Below are 12,573 nucleotides of genomic sequence, written 5' to 3'. Positions count from 1 at the left end.
TTCTAATTGGTTTACCTTTTGAGATTTACAAATTAGCTTTAGATAATGGGTTCAAAGAACACCATTAAGTGCAAATAGTGGTGTCATGTGATATTAGGATGACAAATATCAAACGAACAAATCAACCAAAAGGTCTTTTAACAACCATCAAGACCATATCAGTTTTCTAAAGACAACGATAAAAAAAGAACAAGTCTGCAAATCCTAATGCTGATAACTAACTACTTAACCATTCATATCACACAAATCTTAACCATGAAACTCTAAATCCGGATAATTGTCAGGCCAGAGCAACGCCTCCACCAGTCTGATGGAGCATGGCATCGATCTCATCACCGTCCTCCATGTCAAGCTGTAATAACAAAGATTTAGCATTAGAAAACTTGCAAGGAAAACAAACAATAGTCTAGTTAGATGGAAAGTATATATATACCTCATCGGGAGTCTGCTCAGCACGAAGTCGACGGCCATCAAACAAGAAGGCAATGGCGTTCATGTCCATGGATTGCCTGTCACAGTAAGCATTCATGAGCTTCTTCAGCTGTGTACTTCTCTTGATCCTAAAGAAAACCTCATTCCCATCCTGTTTAACACACACAAAAAAAAACATGAGTCTGATCTTGAGCATCAATACATTTGCCAATAAAAGGTTATAGAACTCTATGGAAACTACAATCCATAAGACTGATACTCATGTTTGCAACGAATATAAAAAAAAAGGATTTAACTTTATGTTAGAGCATTAGTATACAATCGCATGGACATACAGAAAGTTTCTAACTTTACCCTAGAATTGCGAATCACAGAAAGCGGAAACCCTAATCGAAGTTACAGAAGAGATTGAAATAGAAAACCCATTACCTGACCCTTGACCTTGAGGTTGATGTGAGCTCCTCCGTCTCCGGGCTTCTTGTCTTCTTCCTGGGTTGCAGACATCCTTCCTTTTACTTTCTTTAACTCCCCTCCGACTGAAAGATTTTATTCTAACAAGGGTTTTTCTCCCTTCTCATGCTATTACATTTTTAAATTAAATAGGGGAATAAGAACATTCCACGTGTCCAACTCTACACAAACGAATAGTTCATTTGTTTTTTTAATGGATTTCTGTTTAGGTGTGATGTGGGCTTCGATTAAAATTAATAAAAGATTGGCCCATTCACTTTATCCTTCTCGCTTTAAGTTTATGTTTATCAGTCAAAATAGTAATAATTTATATTATGTTTCATTGTATTTACCAAACTTATAATAATTTTTTATAACAGTGAATTATCTATTTACTTTCAGGATTATTTTAATTAGTGATTCAAAAATAAAAAAATGAAATAAAATATCAATAAATTAAAAGTATGCACAAAAAAAAAGTAATGTTTTGTTTGTCAAATGAAGAATTTGATTCTATTTGATATATCTAATCTATTAAAAGAGGAGTACAAAATTAGATTACCCCTTGGTTTTACCATTTATTTACAATGACATACCATTGAAATATTTATCTAATCTATTAAAAGAGGAGTACAAAATTAGATTACCCCTTGGTTTTACCATTTATTTACAATGGCATACCATTGAAATATTTATTGAACTTATATTTAAGTATGTTTATTTTTTCCTAATTTAAATTATAGATTCCTTTAATCAAATCTTAACAAAAATAGATTTCCATAAATGTTTGAAAATATGGTTAAGGCTAACAATATTTATCATTAACACAATGTACAAATTTTTTTTTACGTATATAAAAATGAAAGCAAACACCCGCGCGTTTGAGCGGGTCAAGGTGTAGTTCTCTTTTAAAATCAAACGTAGAGTGCATTGAAATCTATCTTCAACGTTATCCATTTAAATTTGGGGACATAGTGGTTTAGCAAAAACGAAACCGAAATATTGCCTAGTCCAGATAGAAACGATTTGAACCTTCTATTACAGCAGCGTTATCTAGAAAAAAAATTTTAGTTACAGATTTTTCTCACTCCCGATTTCACGTGATTCCCCTTTGTGCACTCTCCATGATTCAGTCTATGCCTGAGAATTCGGTTTATGCACCCTAGTTTGGTTCAGATGATTTAATTTTCAGTTATTTCGGTTTGTTCAACAAATTCTTGTCGAATTGAACCGAATAAAAGTTTATTTGTTTGTTTTTCTTTGAATCCAACAAGTTAAGAATTTCAGATAGAAAATAAATTTTGTTAATTCTAGTATGATTAACGTGTTTGATGTTTTCCTTAATGACCACTCAAAAAACATTTAGTTGAAGAAGGTAAAGTTAGTCACGAGCTCTCCACAAAAGAAAGGAGGATAGATTTCGCATAAGAATTAACGAAATAGAAAGAACCAAGTCTTTTGTTGACGAAACAAGAAATGTCACGTTCTTTTTTTTGTTTCTTTCAAAATCATCATTAACTATGAATCAAATCAGTTTAACATCTTTTCTATATAGATCAACTAAACTTAGAAAGTTTCTTTACCTGAATTATATGTTACGTTCTAATTAGCTATAAATAGAGCTTAAAAGAAAACAGTTTCAGTTAATAATATTTCTCTGCTAGTCTTCCGTGTTATTTGTTATCCCACATCCCCACTTCTCTTTTTCACCTGACTACTATTTAAACAGCACCGGAGCAAAAGAGTCTCCTCATAACCATCAAACGACACTAGTTGTATGCGTTTCATGCAGAGAATATATATCATGGCCGTTTCCTTCCTACCTTATTGTCTCATTCTTTCTTTCTTCTCAGCCATTTCCATTACACAAGCAAGTTAGTTTTTTCTCTTCCATCTATCTGTTCTCACACGGGTCTTTAGATTTGAATTAGCGTCTGTGCATTCTCATGTTTTGTGTTTTTTCTTTCTTCCACAGGTTCGGGAATGATCGGAGTCAACTACGGTCGAATAGCTAACAATCTCCCGCCGCCGGAGAACGTAGTGAACCTCCTCAAATCACAAGGAATCAACCGTATCAAAATCTACGACACCGACAAGAACGTACTAACCGCGCTCGCACACTCAAGAATAAAAGTAGTCGTGTGTCTCCCCAACGAGCTTCTCTCTCGAACCGCATCCGACCAATCATTCGCCGACAAATGGGTTCGACGCAACATCAGAAAACACTTCCCGGCGACGGAGATAGAGGCTATCGCCGTCGGTAACGAGGTCTTCGTCGATCCTAAGAACACGACGCCTTACCTCGTCCCCGCAATGAAAAACATTCACACCTCTCTGGTCAAGTACAATCTCGACAAGTCGATCAAGATCTCGTCTCCTATAGCTCTCAGCGCGCTAGCTAACTCGTACCCGCCTTCTTCCGGTTCTTTCAAACCGGATTTGGTCGAACCGGTTATTAAACCGATGCTTGATTTGTTGCGTAAAACGTCGTCGTATCTCATGGTGAACGCTTACCCGTTCTTCGCCTACTCAGGGAACGCGGATAAAATCTCCTTGGACTACGCTCTCTTCAGAGATAACGTCGGTACTTTAGATCCCGGTAATGGGTTGAGATACAACAGCCTATTCGACGCTCAACTTGACGCCGTTTACGCAGCCATGTCCGCCGTCGGATTTAACGACGTTAAAGTGATGGTGACGGAGACTGGGTGGCCTTCCGCCGGAGACGTTAACGAGATCGGCGCAAGCGAAGCCAACGCGGCTGCGTATAACGGCGGACTCGTGAAGAGAGTGTTAAACGGTAACGGAACTCCCTTAAGACGGAATGAGCCACTAAACGTGTTTCTTTTCTCTTTGTTTAACGAGAACCAGAAGCCGGGACCCACGTCGGAGAGAAACTACGGGCTGTTTTACCCGAACGAGAGAAGAGTGTACGCCGTTCCGTTCCCCGCAACGACGTCGACGCCGGTCAACAGGACAAGCGAACAGGCTCCGGTGGCTCACGAGGGAGAATCGTGGTGCGTGTCGAACGGAGACGCGGCGAAGGAAAAGCTCCAGGCAGCTCTCGATTACGCCTGCGGAGAAGGAGGAGCTGACTGCCGTCCGATCCAGCCGGGTGCCACGTGTTACAATCCTAAGTCGTTAGAGGCGCACGCTTCGTTCGCGTTCAACAGTTACTACCAGAAAAACGCACGTCGTGTTGGCACGTGCTATTTTGGTGGGACTGCTCACGTGGTCACGCAACATCCTCGTACGTACTTGATCCCTCTTCTGTCTTTAAGATGTTTTGCGTATATGGTGACGTTTAGTATTTTTTTGTTGGTTGCAGGATACGGGAAATGCAAGTTTCCCACGGAACATTGAGGCGAATTTAATTAATTAGCGGCATTATGACTATTTTTAATATAGTACTTTGTTTTGCTAATCTGAAATATATTTTGTTGACTGTATAAAACACATTTCATCTTTTATATTTTAAACATTGAAAAAAAAAAAACATTGTGGCTGAGTTCCTCTTTTGTTTTTAGAGTTTATATCACTGGATGATCCGTGTTTGAATAACTCTTCAATCTTTCATCGAGTTATTTATTTACATCCTTAAAATAAAATCTCAAAAATGTATACCAACAAACATAAATTCGTTGTTATCCATAAAAAAAAAATAAGAGAACGAAACGAAAATCTTACCAACATTATTTCATCTCTGAGTTAAAATGTTATTTTTGGACAACCTTTGAGTTAAAATGTTAAACTCTTGAAAAACATATACATGAATTTACGGCCGGCAGTTTACATGAATTCAGCAAAAAATAAAGTAGTATATATCCTACATGTATTAGTCTTTAATTTTCAGAATAAAAATATATTGTATAAATGTTTTTTATGGAATGAAATAATTATCCTGATATTGATGACACAAGAATATATAATGGTATCAGTACTATTCTATCCAAAATCTTATATCTTCTTAACTACTTTGATTCTGACTAATTATATAATAACTGATTAAAAGTGTAAAACATTATCAACACTCTACATCCTCACCAAACATGGACACGGTTGAAGAGGGGAAACAACCACTTCTAATCACCGTCACCCATGCCGGAGACGTTCCGGAACTCAGGTCAATACCATCAAATGAACAAATATCAGAATCAGCTAACACCTCACGCTGGTCATTCCTCTTTAAACTCCTTCTCGTCATCACAACCATCGGTGTTTCCACAGCAGGTATCGCGTTAATCATATTGATCACACCAACCCCACCAACCGTTCACATACATTCCATGCATATAGCATTCAATGAACACCATCTCCCGATCTGGTCAGCAACGTTCTCTATCAAAAACCCCAACGAGAAACTCCGTGTAACGTACGAGAGTCCCTCGGTGTGTGTGTTTTATAGAAGAAAACACGTGGGAACGGTAAGAATAGGGGCGTTCGGGCAGAGCGGTGGGGAAGGGAACGAGGTAGTTGTGAAGGGAGATGAAACCGGAGTTATCGATGAAGAGGCGGCTCGGGGAATGGAGGATGATGTGGCGATGACGGGAAGTGTGGTGGGTCTTGATATGGTGTTTCTAGGGAGGGTAGGGTTTTATCCGGGAGCTTCTACTGTATGGGGAAAGCAGAACATGACGGCTGTTTGCAAGAACGTGAAGGCTATGTTGTCTAGTGATGATTATGATGATGATAAACTCAATAAGACAAAGAGTTGGGGCTTGACGTTTGATGATCGACAAGATTGTCGTGTACGTCTCCCTGTTTTTCCTTAGGGTTAGTTGAGTACATTGGTCGAAATTGAGAAATACAACAATCGTAGATTTGTTTGTTGTTACATTTGTTAGGATTGTATGATGATCGATGACTTATGATATGATCTGACTAATTTATCGGAAACAATTTTTAATGTAACTGATTTTGAGAAACAAATCGGAAGAATTGATTTTCTGAAGATACGGAATTAAGATAACGATACTGTTAGTCAGCAAAGATGTTAATTTCTCAATCAGGCGTTACAAATAGATACCAGCTTATATAATATTAAATTATTAATCAAAGAATCGTGGATATACTCGGCCCGATAATCACAAGCAGCCCAGTGCACGTCTCGACTAGATCAACAATCTTCAGATATTATTATATTAATCTGATGTCTTTATAACATCAAAATAGCATTCTAAGGAGTTACACCAACATATAGTGAGAAAAATAGTTCTTTTACACCATTCTCTAAGCTTGATCAAGATAAACGACCAACCAACCTGATCATTGGCACAAGCTACAAAACTGTAAGAACAACACATAAATGTTTGTTAAGTTCCAAAATACATATTTATTTTTGAATGAATGCTAAATTTATTCATCAAAAATATCTGTTTACATCAAGTGGGTCCATTTTTGAAAGTAAAATCTATTCCTAATTACTTTCCTTTACAACTTTCACTCCTTTATAAAGGTTCTATCTCTTATCAAAACTATCAAAATTTATTTACAGTCTTGTACCAAACCGGTATTGCAAAGCACCTTCAAGACCCTTTACTCTCTTAGACTGCACCAGACTAAGCTTATTTCGAATAGCTTTATCAAGCAGCTTAGTCAAAACATTCGGTGGCATAGAAGGTTCACCATGGCACCTCTTGTTTCGTTCTCTCCACATAGTGTAGATAGTGGCTTGGGCATATCTAAGGCATAATGCCTTCTTCTTTTCCATAGACGAGTCAGTAATCAATCTTGAGAGAGTATCCCAAGTAGAGGAGTACGAACTATGCAGAATCCCTTTAGTAAGTTGTTCCCAAATCTGAGCTGAGTAAGAATACTAAAAAATAGATGCTTTCTTGTTTTCCGAGCATTTTTGCATAATACACACGTAGTATCAGCCCCTTGGCTCCAACTGGACACACAATCCATGGTAGATAACCTGTCTCGAGACACAATCCAAGCCATGAATGCATACTTTGGTGTGTCCTGAGAGAACCATTTACTTTTTCCCCAAGTGCACAACACTCCAATCTCTCGTGTCAATTGCCATGTCTCATGGGTTGAAAACTTGGGTTTGAACCCCGAGGAACAACGCCACAAGTCAACATCCTTCTCTGTGGTACCATGCTTTTAAATAAGAACTCCCAACTCTCCTTTTAAATATCATTCAGGAGAGCTCTTCTATGTCTCTTGCTCCTCCGATGATTAAGTAACACCTCCTCCAACGTGGTTTCTCTCCGAATGCCCATATCAATGATTTCTCTATCGTCAAGCAAATCAGACATAACTTCTAAAATACACATTTGCTTGCATCTAAATATACGTTTTTCTCCACTTTGCCGATACATTTCTACTTGGTTTACGCCTTCTAGGTAGCTTATGAATTTATTATGATGATAGTCGTTTAATCATATTGATATATATACCTACTAAGTAAATTTGTGTAATTCAATAGAGGTGGACTTTGCCTGTCCAAACAATACAAGGACGGCTGGCTTTGATTCTAGACGGTTCTCAAATCTCGGACTGACGATAATACCCTCACAAGCTCAGTCACTCTTCGTGCATCGGTGAGGGTATTCACGTAAACAAACACAAGTAGATCTCTCTTCTCCGCACTAACTATACCTCTGGAAACAAACATTTCTCCTCAAAAATAATTCGATTATCTTCTCTTCTCGTCTTGATCTCTCAGCCTTGTTTCTCTGTGCATTCCCTGATGTTGCTTTCGAGAATCCTCTCTCGAGTTTCCCGCAGCGCGGGCTTACGCTCCTCTCTCTCCGCCTCGGCCGCTCTTCCGGCGAGGAACCAGGCTCCTATATTCACGAGCCGGAATCACTCCCTCGTTCACGAATTCTCTCAAAAGGTTAGATTTTTGACTCAGATTTTATCATTTTTCGTGCCGAATTTCATCTTGGGGGTTTTGCTAGGGTTTAAGGGTTTCCCCAATTTGACCTCAATCCAGTGTTTTAGGCTCTGTGGTATTCCATTGACAATCGATTAATAAGATTTACTCTGTTTTAGGGGCAGCTTGTTGCAGCTCAGGTGTCTCTTGTTTCGTTTCCACTTCAAAGGTTCTCTTTTTCTTCCTCCACCACTCCTGAATCTAGTGACAAGGAGAGCAACACTGAGGCCTCGAAGACTAGTCAAGAGAAAGCTACATCTGAGGCAAACGAACCAGGTCTTCACTCAGAACCCTCCAAAGATTCGAGGAGGAGGAAAGGTGCTAAACGAGCTGCAGTTCCTGAATCAGATTCCGAGAGTGATGATGAGGAGATGTCAATGGATGATTTGGTGAAGCTTGTATCTGAGAAGGACGAGCTTCTCTCTGAGAAAGAGCAAGAGATTAAGCAAATGAAAGATAAAGTTCTTCGCACTTACGCAGAGATGGAGAATGTCATGGACAGAACACGGCGTGACGCTGAAAACACCAAGAAGTACGCCATACAGGTTAGTGTCTACAAAGTACTTGCTTTGTAGCTTCTTTTACATCATATAACAGTGCGCTGAGAGAGTATGTATGTCTGCAGAACTTTGCAAAGAGCCTTTTGGATGTGGCGGATAATCTTGGAAGAGCTTCTTCCGTTGTCAAAGAAAGCTTCTCAAAGCTTGACGACACCTCCAAAGATTCAGCTGGAGCTGCTCCGCTCTTGAAGACACTTTTAGAAGGTGTGGAGATGACTGAGAAACAGCTTGCTGAAGTGTTTAAGAAATTCGGTATGGAGAAGTATGATCCTATCAACGAGCCGTTTGATCCAAACAGACATAACGCTGTGTTCCAAGTCCCTGATGCTTCTAAGCCAGAAGGCACAGTTGCTCACGTCTTGAAGGTAAACTTGCTCTCTCTCTCTTTTTGTTCCATATTCTATAGTCTCTTAACACCAATTAGTAACGATTGGTTGTTGATATCTACAGTCTGGATACACGCTGTTTGATCGAGTTATAAGACCAGCTGAGGTTGGTGTTACTCAAGGAGGAGAGAGCCAAGAAGACAAGGAAGGAATCTGATGCTTGAAAGGAACTCAAGCTAGTTTTCATAAATTTTGCTACTCTTCTTTCTTTTCAATTAATAGCCATAGTTTCCTCTTGTCGTTTGGTTATTCATTGGATGAACAAGATAGATCTACCATAAGTTGCCGGACATGGTACTTGCAAAGGAAGTTCTGCTTCTGTGTCTGTTTTCTGTATCGTCATGAGGATTTAACTGAAAGCGTCTTCACACTAGGGAAAGTGACAGTTGTTTCTCTACCGAGTTCCTTTTTTGATATATTAATCAGACACAAAGTAAGGTTTTAGATGGTCTAAACCAACCAGAAACTAAGGACAGGAACTGAGAACAGAGTGACCTTGAGTGACGGATGATGAGGACTCTTTACCAGGTTTTCGATCATCTCGACAGAGTATTGTCCTGATGAACAATGAAAGAAAGCCTATTATTATCCATGATCTCAATCTTTCGATGAAGTCTCTACTACGGGTGTAGAACATCTGAAGAAGTCACTCGAGTTGCTAACAAATCCATCTGCCGATCATTGAAGTTCATGTTTAAATCTGTCAAACTTGGGGTTTGATGTGTGTGAATGTGTACGAGCTCACAGTCACACACACACACACACAAAGATATTGTGTGAAGTCTTCTGATTTTTTAAAGAGAAAAAGACAAAAATAGCACTAAATCAAGTTTTTGTTCTCAGACTAGCACTCAAGTTCAAAAGTCACAAAAATAGCACTTAATGTTTTATCAAAAATCATAAATTTAGGGTTTAGAGTTAAAGGGTGGGGTTTAGAATTTAGGGTTTAGAGTTAAAGGTTTAGAGTTTAGGGTTTAGAGTTTAGAGTTTAGGGTTTAGGGTTTAGGGTTTAGAGTTTAGGGTTTAGGGTTTAGAGTTTAGAGTTTAGGGATTAGGGTTTAGGGTTTAGGGTTTAGAGTTGAGAAATGAGGTTTTGGGGATAAGATTTCAAATTTTGAAAAATAAAAGAATTAAAATTTTCAAAAGATATAATGTTATTTTGGTCATTTTAGTTTTTGAGTGCTATTTTTGTGATATAAACTTAGAAAGATGCTATTTTGGAGATTTGCCCTTTTTTAAATAATGTAGGTTAATTTGCAATCTCCACTCCATCCATGGTTATCTTATTACAAGTAATGATTTCAAACAATACAACCAAATTTAATTTCATGCAACGCTTAAAAACACGATGATCAATATGAAAAAAATAGAAAAATCAAATTTAATTATAAAGCTAAAACTAAAAAGAAACAATCACAATGTGGTCAGATACAATATTTAAATGATATGTGTGTGTAATTTCACTGCATGTTTAGTTCGAGTGAAACACGACCAAACAATTTCTAAATCATTTTCCACCCTCGTCTTCTCGGTGTATGGATGGTTCATCTCCGTTCATTGTGCCACTTCTTGCTGCCTTTCTTTTGACAAGCTTAGACTCCGCATCATCGTAAGCCTCCGCAGCCATTTTAGCTGTTGGAAATGTTCCAAGCCACCTTCTTCTTTGCAAACTCGGATCCCATATCTCGGCAGACCATTTACCTGATAGTTTATGGAAGTACATGAACTACTAGAACATAATGTAACGAGTTGGAACATAGTTAACCTGATGGGTTATGCATGGAAATACATAAATTGTGCTAGTAAAAACATAAACCCAAACCTGTTGGAAATTTTTTTTTAATTACCATGCAAGTTCTGGACCATAGACCATAATTTTAGGTATGAAGTCAATTTGTTTTGGAAATTCTAATTTGAAGAATAACATTTCGTATCAAAAATGGTTTATATCCAGGACACAAGAGAACCATTTCACTACCACTAGGCCACCTACAATTTGGTTATGTTGGAACAAAATTATTTATTGGAATATATATAATTTACCTGATGGCTTTTGCCTCACACCTTTGTGCTTCTTCTCCTTCTCTATCTCTTCATGCACTTGGAATGCGCAACCTAAGCAACCGGTAATATTGCAGAGAGGACAAGGGCCAGCGTCCAAAGGTTGATGAAGAGCTTCGCATGCAACCGAGTTCGATGATGAATTGTCACCTCGGACGTTGGATATGACTTGTCTCAGAGCAGAAACCATGATCACGTGCTCTTGATCTCTTGTGAGCAAACGAGGAGGTTTGTGATCGCAAGAGGGAATGTTTTCTGAATGATCCATGTACGTGGAGTCGAACTGAAAATAACTTATCGCTCACGGAGAAAGGATCCAATGTGTTAAGGTTTGAAAACAAGAGAATATTTAGGCCTCTTTATATAGTACAAGGAAGGTGGAATCTTTGTGGCCCTATGCCAATCTTATCAATGTTTAAACACATTTATTTAGATATTTATTTCTGCAGTAAACGCGATTTCTTGAAGAAACGCGATTACTAAATTTATTCGACCGACTTTCTAATAAGAGTTGGATAACATGTCTTGTCACATATCCTGCCATTGATTGGCTAAGCGCCTAGCGCTTACACAACTGTAATTTTACTTTTTTTTTTCTAGTAAAGTCCTCTCAATTCTCCAGGGTCTACTCGAGAGCATTTTTATCCTAACAGTCCATAATGTGTCTCTTAATTATATTATATTAGTATTCAAGAAGTTAACTTTGGTAAGAGACTTAGTTAATAACTTTGATATTTTTTCTCCTCCATCGCAAATCCCTTATTTTAGGATTTTTAAAATTTTTTAACATTTTTTATTAAAATTAATTTTTTATTACATAAAACATAATGAAAGATAACATTTTAAACATAGACTTTTAAATAAAACCTTGAAACCAAAGAGTAGTAAAATAAACAAGAATTATTTGAAAGAAGCATCCGAGCTCAGTTGTTATTTTCATCACGTCCAAAATTTTTCCATATATGTTCAACCAAATCATCTTTCAGTTGCTGATGCATTTGTCTACCACAAATTCTTGTTCGAACATTCATCATATTTGCGATATTTGTAGGGATATCTGTAGAATACGTGAGATCGACATGTGAACTTCTGTTATCTTCTCCTTGTTGGAACTCTGAAACATCAAATTGAGTGTATTCATCTCGTTTGTCTTCTACTATTATATTATGGAGTATGATACATGCTCTCATAATCTTCCCAATTTTGACTTTATCCCAAAACAGCACCGGATTTTTAACAATGGCAAAGCGAGCTTGCAAGACTCCAAAAGCACACTCGACATCTTTTCGGACAGCTTCCTGACGTTGAGCAAATAAAACTGCTTTCGGCCCTTGTGGTATAGGAATATATTGGATAAAAGTTACCCATTTCAGATAAATACCATCGGTGAGATAGTAAGCCATATGATATTCTCTTCCATTGACATAGAAAGTGACCTTTGGAGCTTGACCTTTTATTATGTCATCAAAAATAGGTGAATGATCAAGAACATTGATATCATTTAATGTACCTGGAGGTCCAAAAAACGCATGCCATATCCAGAGATTGTATGAAGCAACAACTTCTAAAACGATTGTTGGTTTACCCGAACCACGAGAATATTGCCCTTTCTAAGCGGTGGGACAATTCTTCCACTCCCAATGCATACAATCGATGCTTCCTATCATCCCGGGAAATCCACGATGCTCTCCAACATAAAGTAAACGTTGAAGATCAGTCGGTGTTGGTCTTCTTAAGTACTCCTCGCCGAACATATATATTGTGCCTTCCACAAAATTTTCTACACATAACCGAGTTGTTG

General features: G+C 38.0%; 5 protein-coding genes across 6 annotated transcripts; 3 read left to right on the top strand and 2 right to left on the bottom strand.

The window, feature by feature from the left end:
• Window positions 1–64: 64 nt before the first annotated feature.
• Window positions 65–1,023, bottom strand: LOC106410928 (small ubiquitin-related modifier 1). The gene is made up of 3 exons (XM_013851564.3): window positions 862–1,023; window positions 434–583; window positions 65–352 (listed from the first exon to the last, which is right to left on the bottom strand). The coding sequence occupies exons 1-3, from the start codon at window positions 934–936 to the stop codon at window positions 281–283; spliced, it is 297 nt and encodes a 98-aa protein (XP_013707018.1). The 5' UTR covers window positions 937–1,023; the 3' UTR covers window positions 65–280.
• Window positions 1,024–2,426: 1,403 nt separating this feature from the next.
• LOC106409999 (glucan endo-1,3-beta-glucosidase 12) lies at window positions 2,427–4,390 on the top strand. The gene is made up of 3 exons (XM_013850521.3): window positions 2,427–2,756; window positions 2,858–4,132; window positions 4,211–4,390. Exons 1-3 carry the CDS (start codon window positions 2,660–2,662, stop codon window positions 4,243–4,245), a joined length of 1,407 nt encoding a protein of 468 aa, XP_013705975.2. The 5' UTR covers window positions 2,427–2,659; the 3' UTR covers window positions 4,246–4,390.
• A 233-nt stretch (window positions 4,391–4,623) lies between these two features.
• LOC106408481 lies at window positions 4,624–5,822 on the top strand. Its single transcript, XM_013849251.3, has one exon. The coding sequence runs from the start codon at window positions 4,932–4,934 to the stop codon at window positions 5,652–5,654; it is 723 nt and encodes a 240-aa protein (XP_013704705.1). The 5' UTR covers window positions 4,624–4,931; the 3' UTR covers window positions 5,655–5,822.
• A 1,609-nt stretch (window positions 5,823–7,431) lies between these two features.
• Window positions 7,432–9,108, top strand: LOC106407201 (grpE protein homolog 2, mitochondrial). Of its 2 annotated transcripts, none has more exons than XM_022707193.2 (4): window positions 7,432–7,726; window positions 7,885–8,310; window positions 8,391–8,690; window positions 8,776–9,108. In XM_022707193.2, the coding sequence occupies exons 1-4, from the start codon at window positions 7,580–7,582 to the stop codon at window positions 8,866–8,868; spliced, it is 966 nt and encodes a 321-aa protein (XP_022562914.1). In that variant the 5' UTR covers window positions 7,432–7,579; the 3' UTR covers window positions 8,869–9,108. The 2 variants fall into 2 exon arrangements, with proteins under 2 accessions (XP_022562914.1, XP_022562915.1); XM_022707194.2 differs by having other exon boundaries at window positions 7,466–7,726; window positions 7,891–8,310.
• An 840-nt stretch (window positions 9,109–9,948) lies between these two features.
• On the bottom strand, window positions 9,949–11,364 carry LOC106409732 (putative ethylene-responsive transcription factor ERF121). The gene is made up of 2 exons (XM_013850302.3): window positions 10,755–11,364; window positions 9,949–10,412 (listed from the first exon to the last, which is right to left on the bottom strand). Exons 1-2 carry the CDS (start codon window positions 11,038–11,040, stop codon window positions 10,219–10,221), a joined length of 480 nt encoding a protein of 159 aa, XP_013705756.1. The 5' UTR covers window positions 11,041–11,364; the 3' UTR covers window positions 9,949–10,218.
• Between the last annotated feature and the right edge of the window lie 1,209 nt (window positions 11,365–12,573).

Source organism: Brassica napus, chromosome C7 (genome assembly GCF_020379485.1).
Source record: "Brassica napus cultivar Da-Ae chromosome C7, Da-Ae, whole genome shotgun sequence".
Taxonomy (NCBI): Eukaryota; Viridiplantae; Streptophyta; class Magnoliopsida; order Brassicales; family Brassicaceae; genus Brassica; species Brassica napus.
This window is presented reverse-complemented; position numbering and strand designations above follow the sequence as displayed.

What these genes read in the sequence shown, in the direction of transcription:
- LOC106410928 (XM_013851564.3), bottom strand. Translation starts at nt 936, where the DNA reads ATGTCTGCAACCCAGGAAGAAGACAAGAAGCCCGGAGACGGAGGAGCT. An exon ending in ACCTCAAGGTCAAGGGTCAG is followed by an intron (nt 584 to 861) that starts GTAATGGGTTTT and finishes TGTGTTAAACAG; the next exon opens with GATGGGAATGAGGTTTTCTT. An exon ending in CTGAGCAGACTCCCGATGAG is followed by an intron (nt 353 to 433) that starts GTATATATATAC and finishes TTGTTATTACAG; the next exon opens with CTTGACATGGAGGACGGTGA.
- LOC106409999 (XM_013850521.3), top strand. Translation starts at nt 2,660, where the DNA reads ATGCGTTTCATGCAGAGAATATATATCATGGCCGTTTCCTTCCTACCT. An exon ending in CATTTCCATTACACAAGCAA is followed by an intron (nt 2,757 to 2,857) that starts GTTAGTTTTTTC and finishes TTTCTTCCACAG; the next exon opens with GTTCGGGAATGATCGGAGTC. An exon ending in CGTGGTCACGCAACATCCTC is followed by an intron (nt 4,133 to 4,210) that starts GTACGTACTTGA and finishes TGTTGGTTGCAG; the next exon opens with GATACGGGAAATGCAAGTTT.
- LOC106408481 (XM_013849251.3), top strand. Translation starts at nt 4,932, where the DNA reads ATGGACACGGTTGAAGAGGGGAAACAACCACTTCTAATCACCGTCACC.
- LOC106407201 (XM_022707193.2), top strand. Translation starts at nt 7,580, where the DNA reads ATGTTGCTTTCGAGAATCCTCTCTCGAGTTTCCCGCAGCGCGGGCTTA. An exon ending in TTCACGAATTCTCTCAAAAG is followed by an intron (nt 7,727 to 7,884) that starts GTTAGATTTTTG and finishes ACTCTGTTTTAG; the next exon opens with GGGCAGCTTGTTGCAGCTCA. An exon ending in CCAAGAAGTACGCCATACAG is followed by an intron (nt 8,311 to 8,390) that starts GTTAGTGTCTAC and finishes GTATGTCTGCAG; the next exon opens with AACTTTGCAAAGAGCCTTTT.
- LOC106409732 (XM_013850302.3), bottom strand. Translation starts at nt 11,040, where the DNA reads ATGGATCATTCAGAAAACATTCCCTCTTGCGATCACAAACCTCCTCGT. An exon ending in TGTGAGGCAAAAGCCATCAG is followed by an intron (nt 10,413 to 10,754) that starts GTAAATTATATA and finishes ATAAACTATCAG; the next exon opens with GTAAATGGTCTGCCGAGATA.